The sequence below is a fragment of the Tenebrio molitor genome, chromosome 1 (assembly GCF_963966145.1).
Source record: "Tenebrio molitor chromosome 1, icTenMoli1.1, whole genome shotgun sequence".
In the NCBI taxonomy this organism is placed as follows: Eukaryota; Metazoa; Arthropoda; class Insecta; order Coleoptera; family Tenebrionidae; genus Tenebrio; species Tenebrio molitor.
Window position 1 is genome coordinate 13,198,873 of NC_091046.1, and position 16,780 is coordinate 13,215,652.

The 16,780-nt window shown below is 32.9% G+C and overlaps 1 protein-coding gene across 4 annotated transcripts in view; it reads left to right on the forward strand.

The window, feature by feature from the left end:
* Positions 1-16,780, forward strand: part of sns (sticks and stones) — a 316,393-nt gene that overhangs the window by 202,612 nt on the left and 97,001 nt on the right. For all 4 annotated transcript variants that reach the window (XM_069042514.1, XM_069042533.1, XM_069042528.1 and 1 more), the window contains exon 2: positions 10,930-11,019. In XM_069042514.1, the coding sequence (XP_068898615.1) occupies positions 10,995-11,019 (25 nt within the window). In that variant the 5' untranslated portion in view covers positions 10,930-10,994. The remainder of the gene's footprint in view (positions 1-10,929; positions 11,020-16,780) is intronic.

Below are 16,780 nucleotides of genomic sequence, written 5' to 3' on the forward strand. Positions count from 1 at the left end.
TTATTAATAAGAAAAAAATACCCAATATAGCAGCGTATAGGTAAATATTGAATATGATTCTCTAAGGCAAGAATATTTTTAGTAAATATTTTTTATTTTTAACAATGTTGAGTCTCTCAAGATTTTCCACGCAGGTTGTACCGCAAATTTCCTCAAATTATTAGATGTGGCGATTCCATTTAAAACACTAGACGGATTGTGAAATAAATGTTTGTTGTTGTGTCCAATGATAATAATTATAATTTGTTTTAATAACTGTAACCCTTAGCTTATTGAAATTTTAAACATTAAAATGGTTGTTAAATGTTAATCGTTATTTACAGGAAGAGTGAAGAACGCAAAGTTTTCGTTCACGCAATTCAAGTGAATGAAAGCGGCCTTACTCTCGACTGCTGTATTTGGTTTTGTTCGATACCTCCTTAGAAAGTGATCTGTAACTTTGTATTTAAATTTTAAATAAAAATAAATCACATTTTTGGACGGATTTGTTGCTATGGAGAAAAATAAAAGACAAAATAAACAAAGTTCTGTAAAGTCAATAAAGTGGTTGTGTGCACGTTGTGGAAATTGTGGAAATGGATGATGAAGAGTTATATGTTCCTGATGCTGTCCTGGAAGAGGCAAATTCTGCGAGGTACCAAATGTTGCCAAAAAAATCAAAATTACGTTATCAGAAAGAATTGGAAAAATTTACGTGTGAATGAAAATCCGTGAGAGAAAAACGATGAATGAAGTGAACGAAAGAGAAACCTTCACCCACTTTCTAAGGGGGTATCGAACAAAGTATATTTAAAACTAAAGAACGTTGAAAGCTGTGGTTCATTGTGATTTTTCATAATAATTCTCTCGCATCGATATCCTGGAAAAGGAAATCATGTGTTATCTTTCTGTACCATAACAATGCTTCCTGCGAGACGGTACCATAAACAAAGCACTTTTGGATGCCTCGAAGGTGAAATTATAAGAATATCCATCTTGTAGCCCTGACTTGACATTTTGTGATTTCTTTTCGTTTCCCTCGTTGAAAATTTTAAAGTAACAAAGAAAGAGATGCCCTTTTGATTTAATAGCGGGTTCCGTCGAATGCATAAATATGTTGAAATGAAAAATGTAAAACAAAATTTAAAAAATTGAGAAATAAGATTTGTTTCGTGAAATTGCAAAAACTTTCGGTCCAATGCCTACGTACGTAGGTACCTACTACGTATTCACAATCCACTGAAACAAATTTAAATTTAAAAACTTTTGCTATGAACAGATAGTTTTGTTTTGCTTGTGATGAGATTTTGCAAACTGGACCTGAGAACTTCACGTGAACGCAAGTCGCAGAATGACAAAAACGTGATAAAATATTTATGGTTTGATGGCTGTTTCATAATTTATCGGAACAGACTCCCCGTGCTAATATAAAATTTATTAGTTACATGGTTTTGTATTAAAGTTTGTCCTGTAATTCCTAAAGCTTTAATCAAAAAAATCGATTTCATCTCGCATCATGTTGAAATTAAAGTTTTAATTAAAGCCGTACGCAAAAAATTGTCGCTGCTTTTGAAATATTCACAAAGTGCAAATTTGAATGTCTAACTTCGGATCGAGCTCCAGAAAAATGACATACCAGATTGTCGAACTGCAAAGGAGAGTGCTTGGCAAAGCGAAGGAAATCTAGTGATAAATGTCTTGTTTATTCTCCGAACGGCCTTATCTATTTCTTATTCCCGCTGCAACTCTTGATAGCCATCTTGGACTGTTTACAGAGCTGACTCCGGTTTATTCGGCTGAAAAAACCGTCATCTGAAGCAACTTTAAACTGACTTGTAAATTTGACAATTTTATCTCTAGTTCGAGTGTATTAGCCGTCTCGATGGGGCTGGATCTTGCAAAGTGACGCTTTTCTTTCTGTAACCTCTGCGTGTTCTGTTTACAAATCTGATATTGCAGGATACCTGCTTGTAGCGCCATATACTTAAGGGGGTATTGTTGTAATTTCCCTAAATCTACAATGAAACAAAATGACACGCACACAACCTCAGTCAACGCTGTTAGGAAACGTTCCGGAGGTAAACTGCTCGGTGTTGTGACCCATGTAATTGACCATTATAAATACACCAACACGGAACACAAGCGCGGAACTGAATAAAGTATCCAACGATCCAAGTTGCGGACAATGTAATAAAAACTTTCTTTGTTTTTGAGGGTAGGACGAGAGTGGAGCAGCAGCCGCACTTAAGGCTTACAGTCGCATATATCTTCATTTTCAGACATGGTTTGCCTAGCCTTAATGACCGAGACTTTGGAACTAACGAATATAAAAGTACGCTATCATTCAACGGTGAAATATACAGTCGTCTGGGGATTCTCACATAAAAAACAGATTAGCTGGAATTTTTATATCCTTTTTCCTTAGACGCTGTCCTAATTACGACTTTCATCCGCTTTTATTTATTTACCAACTGCCTTTGTATACGTATGTTGCTGATCTGGACCAATTTTGACGTGTCCTTTGCTTCCTCTTCCCGAATCATTAACAGTATTAATATACAAAAGGAGCTGCTTGATAATTCTCTCAAAAGGAACTTTCTGTGAAATACAAACATATTTCATACGAAATGAAAAGAACTGTACAGTAACAAAAAATAAAATTTATACTTTTAACAAAATTCATATTTTAGGATATAATGAGATTATAATAAAAAAAAGATCAACAGCGACTATGGAACACAAAATTTCTGAGAATGTGCGTCCAACTTAATAAACTGTCACTTGTCAATTTGGATACATATGATTTTTATTTAAAAAATGGTTTTCATTCGAAAACACATTATTCATATTATCGAAAGAGAAACGAAGAAACTAATGACTGAGTTTAACATGCAAACCTTTATTTGTTGGAGCTTCAGCAAAGCTTCTTCATCACCGATGTTAAAAGAATTTTTCAGAAATTTTGTTTTGCTAGCCACGCCTTTCCTTTATTTTTGTTATCTCATTATGACAGTCAACTTTAACTCTGTCATAATGCAATTAAACATTATACAGTAAAATCCATAAAAATAAAGAATATTATTAACTGTGATCTAAAACTTCCACCTTTTATCTTCCACTTTTTTAGATTAGAACATTTGGGAAAACGGAACAATGTAACGTTTATTTGACCTACGTTAATTTGTCCCACATTCGGCATTGTTTCTTAGTTACGCAAAGTCTCATACTAATAATGTTTTAGTAAGTTGTTTATTTAAACACTTTCCTTATTTTTCTCGTCAGTGGAGTGACCTCATTAAACTGGAATAATAAATATGTTATAATTGGAATTGCAATTTGAATTGAACCTGATAAAGAATGTATTAATTTCCACAAGCAAAGTAAAGATTTTCAGGAAAAAACTAACATTAAAGGAAAATGATTCAGCGCAATGTGTGGAAAAATTGATCATTCTAAATTTAACAGTTATGACATGTTAATTATGAAAAATCAGTTAGTAGTTTATGTAGTTTGTAAAGACATAAAACCACTCCAGATAAGAACAGTTGACAGTTAAACAAAATTGATTATTTTTCTGGACATTTGAAAGAGAACTTTATGGTGCTAGAATTTTTTAACTAAATGGTGTCCTATCAAATTCAATTTTGGTGTCAAAAAGGTGTGATGAAAGGACCAGATGTATCGTAGACATTAAAGAGGAAATGTTTTTAATGACATTAAATTACGTCCATAATTCATAATGTTAATTGACTGTCTTATTTACAATACCTAGAAGGCGAAGAAACACCCCGTATCAACAGATGAGCTCATTTGAAAGAGATTGAATTGTAGTGTAATTCATCGTTTTTTAAAACTGAAGGAAGAAATTAGGCAACTGTTCTAAGAGCATGAAAAGAGAACAAATGTGAAGACTTCGTCTTAAGGGTTAGCAATTAGAGATGCCTCATTTATATACAGCATGTCCCAGAACTGCCTCCCCATTGAAAACAGGCATGTGCAGACAGCAAAAGAGATTCCAAGATGACCATAATTTTTAATAATAACTCATAAACATAACTTATGGATAGTTTTTGATGTAAAATATTTTGCGATAGAGTTTGCAACCATGCGCACAATTAACATATAATTTGTAACTTGATGATGGCTTTTTAAGAGATGAAAAGAAATGAAAATACGACTCTGCTGATGATTTTTATTTGAAAAGTGAAATCCACTGAAATTGTGTTCACAAAGTATTAATTTAAAAGCTAGCCCGTAACAAAGCGAATCGTCTCTTTTGAGTTATGGCAAACACTTCTGATTTTAATAATAAACAGAAAATAATTCCCTCATATCATATTCAGGCAAATATTCTGAAAACGCGAAATTTGTATCAATATTAGTTCTAGCTTCTTTGATATGATTAACTTCTAATTAAATTATGCTGTATTTACGGGTGAGTTAATTAAATCAAAACAAACAACTCCAACAAAGGAGAGTAATGTGTTTACCCAAAATAAATTCAAAGAACTTAACTGAATGTTACCTTCGTGAATTAACCGGATGTTAAAATTTAAATTGGCAGCGTCTGAAATTGCATGCCGGTTACATCAGCAACCGAATAAGAAAACCTGTGATAAGTCTTTCTCTGCTCATTCAAACCCCGTCGATAAGATGAAATTTTATTAGAACAAAGACAATTCCAGGCGCTTCTTTCTCTTTCGCGTCCAATTTTCGAGAGTTAGCGGAAATATTTTCCTAACACGACACATCAGCTTATAAAAATTCCAATTATCCCATTTGGTGGAATTATAAAAATTGTGGTAATTTTTAGGCAGCGAGGCCAGCTCGGCTAAGTGGCAAAAGGGGTCAGAATTGCACGATTCAGCTGGACCGCTTTCGCGGCAAAGCAGCGCCAAAAATAGCAGAAGAACATAAATAAAAATATAATTACAAAGATATAATCATAAAGCTGTTTCGATCTGCAATTTTCGGTCTGTATCTGAATAAATGGATTCTGCGGACTCTTCATTTTTCAGGGGCATTTGTATTCCATAGCCGGATGGATATCTCGAGGACTTTTTTGTTTGAAGGGGTTTCCATCAACTTTGGACTTTTCTCTTTCTTGAACGCACTCTTAAACATCTCACGCGTTCTTTAGTTGGTTAAGTTCAGTGTTCAAAGGACTTTGTTTTCCATTCCAAACGGACAGAATAGAAATTGAATTGACCCTTCAATCGTCTCAAACGTAATTTATTCTGCTTTAATGTTTTCTCCTTAACTAAGTGTTCAGAAAATATCAAGTGCCTCTACATTTTCTCAATGAAGCGAGCAATTTGCCACGTTTAATTGCCCGGTGGTTTACGCCGGAGGTTTTTATTACGATTTTTCTAAATTATAAAACCTCGACACTGCGATTTGCCCGGAAACGCACACAAAAGGAGAAAATTTGATAAAAGCAAAGCCTTTTAAGATGGTAATATTTTTTCTTTAATAGCGTCCAAAGTGTTCCTTATCTCGCCGCGTTAGATATTCTTCAAGGTAATTAAAAATTCAAGAGCCAGCCGAAAACGCGAATCAAGGTAGATAAAAAAATGTACAAAACAACTTACTCGGGAGCAACCGTCTTGTAAAAAATATAAAGATGTTTCAAGCTTAAAGGACACTTAATTATCTCTTTCATCAGCTTGCGAGACACGTAGAAAGTAAGCTGAAATGAAAAAACTCGAATCGTAAAATAAATCTTTAAAGATTTGTGAATAACGCTGACGTATTGTGAGCTTCATTTCTAATAAAGTAGAGCAGCCAAGAAATATACGACCGAAACTGTTTTTATCAAAAGCACGGCTTCAATTTCGTTATAAATAAACGAAAGACGAAACGTACGTTATACACGTTTTCATTTTTTTAAATTAAATTTTTTACGATATTTGCCACCGTTCGAACAATAATTGCAGGAATGAAAACAACAATAGCGCAGCTCACGACAACAAACCAAATGCGTAAATTATTCATATCATTATATGTATTAGCAACATCTGTGAAGCGTTCAATACCACCATATTTGCAACATGCCATCCCGCCAGACAGTCGTCGGATAATAACGCAGAAGCTTTATCTTTTTAAAATAACAATAAATAAGTCAAATAAAAATAACTCCCACCAATTCTCGAAACAAGTCTGGTGCACCAGCGTGAACTACAATCGCTCTTCTAATTACAATTGCATTTCTTTACTATCAATTCAGTCCAAGGATTTTCTCAGACAGCAGCAAACGTTAGAACTAATTAATAGGAAAAAACGCGGTTTCAACATTTCAAATCTCCTGATAAACGAAACAGGATGTAGTTCAGGAACTATTTGAAATTAAAAGGCTATTAAAAATTCCTTTCAGTTCAATGTGCAGAATTTAAATTAAATGATGTCATCTAAAACACATTTGAAATGTGTAAAAAATGAGAATAATTAATTATAAAAAATTAAGGCGAAATACCAGTTAGTATACTTCAAAAGTAGAATTATTTGTGCTGCTTACAAATCGACTCAAATTTTATAACTATTTTATGAGGTAATGTTATTGGAAATAAATAACAGCGGATTTGAGGAATTTCTACAAACCTTTTCTTTCTTGTAATGTTTGCTTAATTTCGGTTTTACAGATTATAAAATTGATAATAAAGTAATTTGAGATATTATGTACTCATAAATAAACAGTACATCCAAGTTTTATGTCTTAATAGTTGAGTATAAATTTAAACAAATAACGGAATGTGATATCTTCAAATTGCTGTAATATCTTTGTAATTTTTAAGATAAAACCGTAATTGCTAATTTGTGGACATTGTATTCAACCATTCTAGTAACTTCTCATTTTTTAAATGCATACATAATAAACAATATAGATTGTCTGCAAACTGTTTTCTCTTTGTCGCTCATGAAGCAGATGTAATTCAAAATCAATTAACTTTTTACATCATTTCACTTTTAGCTGTACTTGAGTGTGTAATTATAGAATCGAAAAAAAATTGAAGATGACGCAAATGTAGATTATAGAATATATAATAAAACATCGTGGTTGTTAAAAATTTCCTGAAGGCCAGATGTATTTAAAAACATAATAAATGTACTAGAAAAAAATTGAAATTTTAAAATGTGGAGGTATGACAAAAATTTTGACTGTGAATAAGATTTTCAAACCGAAAAGATTCAGATCGGAGTTACAAATATCTAATAATTGTCTGTAAATACGTTTTTCTATTTTGCACCTATTAATAACACAGTCAGTAACTCAGTATAACACTCAAACGGGTTTCGAAAAGGAGTTCTTTTCGATACGCGTTTCAGGAATATTTACTTAAATTTGTAATGTTGGCAGTGACTCATAGTGAGTTGTTGCTACGTGATCACTGCATTTCACGACACTTTAAATTGAAAACATACAATTGTTCGTCTATTTATCAGCGTTACCCTCTTATATTTGCCAAATATAATTTTCCTAGCGCTATGTTTTGCACTTTTTTTTTAATTTAAGGGGCAAAATAAAAAAAATATTGTATTAAGTATACTCGTTTTATAAGCCATTTTGTCACACTTGTTTGCTCTAAAAAACGCGTGCGACAAAATGGTGTCTTATAAAACTCGTATAATAAATTACTATTTTAGTTAAGCGGAGTCACACAGCTATAATAAAAAATAACTGGAAATTCATATTATCTACCATAGATATTTTTAAACATTGTTGTGTTTGTTTCTACTCTTAAGCGTCAGGTAATACATTTTTCATGGTTTATTGGATCTAATATGTTTCAAGTGAACAACAAAAGTATGAACTTATTTAAATGAAAAAACTATTCTTTCACAACAAATACTATACTTAAGTCATTATAAATGTTGCATCTTAGGCGGCTTTGGAAAACTGATTTTAGTTTGGCAACCCTGGCTAAAGACCCGCATCTAGTGTTTTGTTTTGTTATAGTTTCCAACCATGTTGTCCAGTCTGAAAATATGCTATAACAATTAATTTGTATTTTCAGTAGAATTTATCAACAATAAACAAATTTTCCGTATCATTTTAAGGTTAGAAGCGGGGGCCAATCGCTGGGGATCGTGTCATTGCTGTCATTTGTCAACAACTAGTAGCTTTTCTGGTGAGATAGGTGTATTCACACATCCATTGCCTCCAAGATGCACGTTTATAATACATGGAGTATAGGTATTTCATTTTTATCTTAGCTATTGCAAATTAACTAAAATAAAAAAAGTTCGGAATATGTCTATCCGAAGCAACAGATAATTAATTATATATTTTGAAATTGTTTCACATTTTCACTTTGTCGTTAGTTAACAATTGGTAGAGTGCGTTTCAACGAGAGGTACATAGGCGTGACTATCGAGATGCCCAAGATGTAAGGGAGTCCATTGGCGTGGTCGAGTTTTATTTTTGTTCTTACTTTCACAACACAAAAAATATCAGATTTTCGCAGCGGGGATTAGAAGTCGAGTTGTATGACATTAAAATCATGACAGAAATAATTAATTATTCCCGAGAGGGAAACAATATTGTCAAAAAGCTTTTTAGGGAGCTTGTACAGTTGGATAAAAAAAAACGGGACATGAATCTTCTAATGTAAATTTGGTTTTGTCCATTTGTCAATTAATTGTCTACTTGACAATACCTATCATATAATTTTTAAAAATGTCATTGAATTTTGACCATAATTCTATACTTGGGCCAACCAACAGATATAGTAATAAAACCGCCCCCTAGTGCCCGCGTATTTTAAATAGCAGCTTCCAATTGGCTTATTCAAAACGTGCGCAGATTTTCGAAATCCACAAAAATTACTGGACGGCATCCGGCATCTCATTCGTTTTAACCTCGCTTCGAGAGTTTGACCACGTGTTTATATTTGTTTGTTTTCCTTGGCATTTTTCGATTTGTATTACAAAATAGTTTTTTTCAAGACTTTTGGTTCTCTATTTGTTAGAAAGAACCTGCTTCATTGTAAAACAGGCTTCGGCGTATATCGTTCTACGCAACTAGACCACATTCCCTTTTTTTTTATTACTATATCTGTTGGTTGGCCCAAGTATAGCCTCTCTCGTAAGAAGGTTGCACACTATTAAAGAACCAAAAAAATTGTGTCAATTTTTTTGACGTGTCCCGTTATTTTTTGAATCCAACTGTATAATAATGGAAAAATTAAAATACTATTTTTTTCATTTTTGTAAGAAATTTTGGGCGTGAAAAAATAGTGTAAACATAAAAAACACTCGAAGGATCAAAGAAGGAAACACGGTGAAGAACAACCTGGCAGTGATTTGCCACAAAATGGCGACAAATCAGCAGTTGAAATGAAATTCGAAAATTCCCTAGAAAATACAAACTAACGCCGCTACTCTCTACGTAAGCCACGCAACCGGAGACTGAAACAGATTTCTGCGCAAGTTTATAGATGTGTACCTCTCGTTGAAATGCACTCTACCATCATCAAGGGTGACTATAGACACTCGGGTGACTGACTATGAGATTGGAAAAATTTGCGTTTGGCGTTATGACTTCATTTTTTCTTTCTAGTTTAAAGTTTTGCTTTGTTGCTTTGTTTAGAAAAAAATCAAAACAAAATACATTTAGATTGAATTTTTTTGTTATGTTGATGAACTTCTGCAATCTGTGGTGCCCAGTTTTGCTCAGTGACACTGTTAACTTACCACTAGGTGCATTTATTTATGTAAGTAACTTTAACTATAAGTAGTGATATCCATAGTTATCTCGACTCTACATCCATTCATCGATATAAATAAAATAATATTTTTGTTCAGGGCTTAATTGTATCGTGTAGAACCAAGAATCCTTGGTCGAAAACTCAAATTAAAAATCTGCAAAAATAAAAGGTTTTTGCGGTTTGAAATATTCAATTTAATGACAAAATAAGATGCGACCATAGTAACCATTAATGTAAAAAAATTGGGATTTCAAATATCCCCATTAAAAATCTAGCGCAGTCAAATCGGGCAAACGAACTGACCATTCGGTTGAACCACGTCTGTCAATTCACTTCTTCAGATATGTTAATTCCAGGTGCAGACCTTAAATATTGCAGGGGAGTTTTATTCTGTTGAAAAATAAAGCTCAGCTCAAACATGTTCCGGAATGGTATTTTTGTTCGAAAATTATTTTAAACACATACGAGATAAAACAATTTACTCAACACACTTGTGAAACCACATTTATACAACCACTCCAGAACTAACTGATAGATCTGAAAAATTAAGCCACTGATGGATTGAAAAGACCTGTAAAATGACCTGTCATTCCATTTAATATTTTAAAGTCGATTATGAAATTTAATTTGCAGATTCACGCTTCAATTACATACTCAGTAATTTGACTCAATTAATTTGCACAGTGTAATGGAAGATTATTTTCAAAGCATAGATATTACTATTACATTTTCACATTTTGTTGTCCATCAAAAGTAGTGGAGTTGTCTTCTGTTCTGTAAAGTAGCAAAATGTTGACTGCAATTGAAGGAAACATTTAATTATGTTAATCTTCGACAGAAGTGCACGCACAATAATATAAAAAATGTGTTTTTTTCAGTCGCTGTGTTTCTAAGCATCTGTAGTGAAATGGAATAATAATTGGAGTTTTCCCTGGGTAAAAAGCCTTATAAAGCAACGTAGACAATTCTCATAGAATACGTAATGTTAATAACACTAATCTCATGTATCTCGCCTGAAATCTTGTTCTCAAGGAAAGTTCAAGCAGTAATGCCAACTTTATCTCATGAACTTAGTTGGCTAATTATTGTACCTTTTTAATATGCGGTACGATATGCCCTCACTAAGATAATAAGAAACTTATTTCGTTTTAATATATTTAAGACTTGTAGGTGGAAAATTTTTGTGGAAATGTCTTTATAAGCGGCGTTTATACTTACTTTGTCACAATGTTTGTTTACTTTTCAGGATGTTGATGGAGACTTGTTAGAAAGAAAATTTCGGAAGCTCAATAAAACACGCAAGGAATAAAGATGAATTTAGGAGATTTTCGTACCGGTGAGTTTCTTTTTTATGTGATAAATATAATGTGTTTGAAAGAATTTTGATATATGTGTCGTGTGTCACAAAGGAAAAATAATATCCAGGAAATTGAATAGATATCGGCAGGCAATCAGAGAAATGGAGACGTTGTGGAATACAAAAGAAAAAAATATTCAAAAAGAAATGGAGGGGAATCTTTTAGACGCATAAATATCTTTGTTTTTTTATTAAATTTTAGATATGCCACAGGCACGTTGATATCTATTGCCTTGGTATATGTCATTCGTAGGATTCAGTGTAAGGTCTTAATTGGGGGCCACTTTATGTGCTGAAGGCAATTAAGAATTTCATAGAAACAGTGAACTATTCATCTTAAATGAACTCTTAATATGTGGGAAAGTTTCGGTGTATAATTTCATTGTGATATGGAACGCTGCATAAATGAATAAAGATAACTTTATGTTACGCGGTCTTTTTAGTAATCTTGGAGAATGGTGTCATGAAAGTGGTCTATTTATAAAGAAAACCGGAATTGCTTTGTTCCACAACGTCATAGTTTTGTATCAGTTTTACCGCAAGCATCCACAGTATAATAACACCACAACTATTAAAATTGCACCAAATATGTACTTCTTCGAAACATCTTGAGGACCCAAGGCATGTTAAACAAACCAAATGAGTCGGTATATTTGCTACGTATCTGTACCCCGCAGGTCTTTTGCGTGAAATGCATTTTGGTTGATCGAAAATATATACTTCAATGCACCAATTCTCGTCGTTTCGCATTGCTGCAAGAAACAAATTTAATACCCGAGAAATGATGTAGATTCTATTGTTCAAGATGTGGCTCCATATATTTAGCAGAAGTGAATTATTGATTTAAAAACAGCGGTAGAAAAAAATCCCCAACTTTTCCATTTCCATAACAAAGTTTATATTGTGCGAGTTTTCTGCCAACAATACTTCTTGTATAGTGAAATAGGACTACACTGTGAAACTAAAAAACTTCGTTTTATTCAAGCCATTCATTTTGGAGACTGTCGTAAAAAATGCAACTTTCAACAAGTCCGACTCTAATCTGACGCATCTGTCGCGTCACGAATAAGATTAACTTCTTCCAGATTAATAAATGGAAAATTATGCGAAATTGAAAACGATGATAATTAATTTTTCCTTGGTACAAGATTCTGGGAACGAGCTTTCTCCACCGTATACGCATCCGTAAAGCAAGGAAGCATATGTGGGTTAGCTGCCTTTCAAAGCTCCATTAATTTCTCTTTCCCGCTTTTCGTCGTCGGCATACAGAATTTTTCATTTAGTAGCGCTAAAGCTACGTAATATAAAGCAAACAGAAATGTTATATGCCAAAGCGTACAAGACATTTACGAAAATACCGCAATTTCATATGTTTAAGGGAATTTAATAAAAACTGGGGGGTATTCACTTACCCATCGAAGGAGGTAGCTTTTATTAACTTTCTTTTGAATTAATCTTTTTAAATCTTATTTAAATAGTTAAAATGTTCAAGAAGTTTTGATTATTTTAAAGCGACTATCTCAGACAGCACATTTTTTCGGTGGCATTGTGTTTGTCTTTTTTTGCATTTCAAACCCGAGAGAAATATGAAACCGTATAACAGTAGTGTTAAATACAAGCACATGGTGCTTTAAAACATTACAATAAGAGCAATAGAAGCTTCAGTTGGGGGCAGTACTGATTTTACAACAAATTCAGTTTCACATATTTCTGTCCCAGTTGAGATTTTTACGTCATATACGAAAGAAATATTTAATTTACTTAAACTAAAATGATTAATTGAATCCGCAAAAAAGTAAGACGCTCTTCACAATAATTGCAATGATGTCAAATTTATGAAGTAGAGAGGTTTTATTAATTTATTTATTCTGTGTCTTCATTGACTTGTTTTGAGCTGGAGAATAATTTCTAATTTATCCCTGAGAAGTTCAGAGTAAATTCTGTTATAAGTAATTTATTAAGGAAATTAAATATAAAATTATAAATAGAAATTTACAATGTTTGTTTTAATTTATGTCATCAGTTCATCACACAAATAAAGATCCTAAGACGCTAAAAAATCTGCACTCCTGAGATTAAATTAACGGCGCCCAAATAAATAAGTTGATCTGGGGTAACCATAAAAATAGTAGTTTTCCCTCGTTCAGCTTCAGTTGTTTGATATTTTTTATCTTTATACATTATTATCCAAAGCAACAACAGAATAACACAATAGTTATTTACGAACCAAGTGCGGGAAGACGCTGTTCCCGCATGAGCGCATTTTTTAAAGCACGAGCGACGAAGGAGCGAGTGCCTTTAATTAATGCGCGAATGAACGGAAGATGTCTTCACGCAAGTGGTTCGTACAATATTTTTTGTACGAAAATTAAATTAAATTTTTTTTGTTTTAATACATTAAACATAAACGAACATAAAACCAAGTAGGCAGTATATTTGATTATTGGAAACAATTGCTTCACTTGATATTTCAATTTTTGCAATAGTTTGTGAATTTTGTAGGAACAATTTTCAATGATTATAAATCTTTCCGTAATTTTTTAATGGAGGATAACACAGGGAAGTTGTATTTTATGAACTAAATTTTATTATTATCAAGACAGATTTTTTTTTTGAATGCCTCAAAGGGCCAGTGTTTTTTGCAATTTTTACATTCGAGTTGACCGGGAAGCACTCGTTTCGGAGCGAGCGTTGGATGTTGGAAACGTTGTTTTCAAGGCTATGAGTACAAAAAATAATTAAAATAACCTCACTGCTACATCTAATATTTTAAACTGTGTTATAGATAGTTGTTAATTCCAAAGATATTTTTTGATAAATAATCTAAAACATTGATAAAATGGCTGTGCCTTGCTTAAGGGTATTGCCAATTTCGATTGGAAAGAAATACAACAGTCAAAGGGATCGATTTAAGAGGGTGCTGTGGTATTTTGATTGACCCTTTTGAAAGACTTTATCTAGTTGATAAGAAAGAAGCGTTGATCAGAATGTAAAGATAACGATTAAACGGCGTCAGAGTGATTGCTGCCAGACACTGCAACTAATTGATACTTATCATTAAGTTAATGACGCTTCTCTGATTGCAATTGTAACTTGTGTAGACTCTAGAAAGAAATATAAAATCCTTAAAATTATCGACCCACATCAACCAAACCTTTGCAATCGTTAAATAAAGCATATTATAACAAGTGTTGAATTGTTCATCAAGTTGACTATGAATGTATTTTTTGAGAGACAACAACATCGTAAATTAAGTTGGTTAGACAAAGATAGCGACAAAAATCAAAGCCAATTTGATGAACTTTTCAATTGAACACATGTCAGAAATTACGTTTTAAAAGGATAAATTTAAAATGAAAGTGGGTTTTTCATCTTCAGTTATCACAAAATCTTAATATTTTATATAAAACTTGTATTTATACATGACCAATAACATTTCTTTAATTAATTAGTTTCCATATGATGATATCCTAGTAGTATGTCCACGGATTGAGTTACAAAGAGGTATGTTTTACAAAAGATTTTTGGGTTTGAATTACATATTTGGGGATTAAGTTCTGCTTGGCTTGAAACTAATTTTAATTGTTTCAAAAACAAGCAGATCACTTTGTCAAGAGTGACTTTTTCTGAAAAATAAAAAAGTATTTCCTCTGTCTAACTCAATCCGTGGACATACTGTATACCTATATATGTATATTTTGTTAACAATCTTTCTGTGGAGCTTCCTTTCCTTGAATTTCTTTGCTGGTCAATTCGGTACTTCTTGTCTAGTTAATTAAGACAAGTAACATTATTCCCAACACTTACATAAAAGCAGGTAGAAATTGTAATCTCATAAAAGCACAACTAATCCTGTTAACACTCATGATGATTTAAGATGTGGTAATAAGAAGGCTTCTAATTTGACAAAAATAGTTTTTATTTCACGTTCTCATCGAATAAGCAGTAATAAGCAATAAATAGAATAAAACGTGAAGTCCATCAGAGAGTGAACTTAACATTGTAGGTTTTTTTTTGACATGATTGTGATGTGTCGATTTGGAAAAAGTTGTAAAAATGTCTGTTTACTAAAACAAGGTTAAATATTAAATAAAAATAAACAATTATCTGCCTTAAGTAATATTATCAATATTTTTCACTGTAATCTAAAACAGGCCAACTAGATTTATTTCCACTATTTTGGTACATACATTGTCGTGAAAGATACGAGTATATTGGTAATTTTCTTAAACAAATATTAAACGAGTGGGTTTCCTTTCATCACGATTTGAAATAAAGAAAATCTTTGGATTCGAATAGCAAACCCGTAATAGCAACAAAGCACACAGCTTTACTTAATTTAACCAATTTTGGAGGTATTCAGAAGGCAACAGAGGAAATAAAGCATGCAGCGCAAGTTGCATTATACATTAGATTTAGGTTGCCGCACCAAACGAATTCAGCATAACTCGATATATAAATTTATATTTATTAAACTAATTATTGCTGTTTCGTTTATTCTAAATAGTTACGAATGCAGACACAATTTTAGATTTAATTAATAGTTTAATCTTGTTTCCTGAGTTAACCGTAAACGAAGCCCTTATTAACCTTTCTCATTTTGGAAGGCATCTCCTTTTTGAGCGAGTTGGAAGCTAGATACTGGAGAGGTTAGAGTCTATTATGGCGTAAAACTGAAATCAGACAATCCATAATCGTTCACCTGTCTTCTTAGACCATTGTGTCAGAGCTTCCGTTCACAGGTAACCCCTCACTTCTCTTGTTGGGGCATCGGCGAGGGCAGAGGTTACGCGCGGGGAGGATCTCGTTACAGTCCCGTGCTCCGGGTGTGAAAAACCCACAATCCCACGATTGTTAAGGAGTTACAATAAGAATTAAATGTATGTTCGCATATGACTCATTAAGAAAATACGGCTGGAAGTACCGATTTGTACTTTCAAATCAAAGAGAAATATGTAATAATGTCGACGGGTTTAATACGTTTCAAGATGTAGAGCAATCAAACATTAGTCGAGCAGTACCGATGTAAGTTCGAAAGTAAGACTTAGTTTGTTGCGGTTCAGTTTGGACATGAAAACCGCTTTAAAATTAGCATTTGTCCAACACAAAGTCGCGAGTTGCTTTTCCATTTACAGAGCTTTCAGAAGTTGTCTTTGACTGCAGTTTTCGCGTAGCCACAAGAGTACATCACTTCACTGTAATTAACTCTTTACAGACTTGAATTTAACTACACAAAGGGAACAATGCCTCTCAAAAATTGCCCTTTACCACTTATTGATTCGAGCTAATCTCCACCGTAACCATCTAATATCTATCTCTTTTCATTCCGTTCGACAACAACTTGAAGTAGGTTAATTTTATTACACGATTTTTACAAGCTTTTTCTGAGGCTATTTTCAGATAGACAGTTTATTCTGTACCCCGATTATCGACTACAATAGGGTAAAAAATTAGATTTACGAACAATCTTTTTCAATATAGAGACTACAGCTTTCATTTATCTCCCACAATTTGATTGGAAGGGGGAGGGGCTTGAACTTATCAGATTCAATTATAACTTTTGATTTGTTCCAAATTAATTCTGTAATGCAGGTTTTCATTTATCTCATTAAGATTTTTAAGGAACTTTGGCTGTTTACGACAAACATTTAAATCGGACGGTTTTCTTCAGCTGACACCGTGAGTCTGGCCAATTAGAATAAAGTGTTCGCAGTAGCTGTAATAATAAGTTTAAATTTTA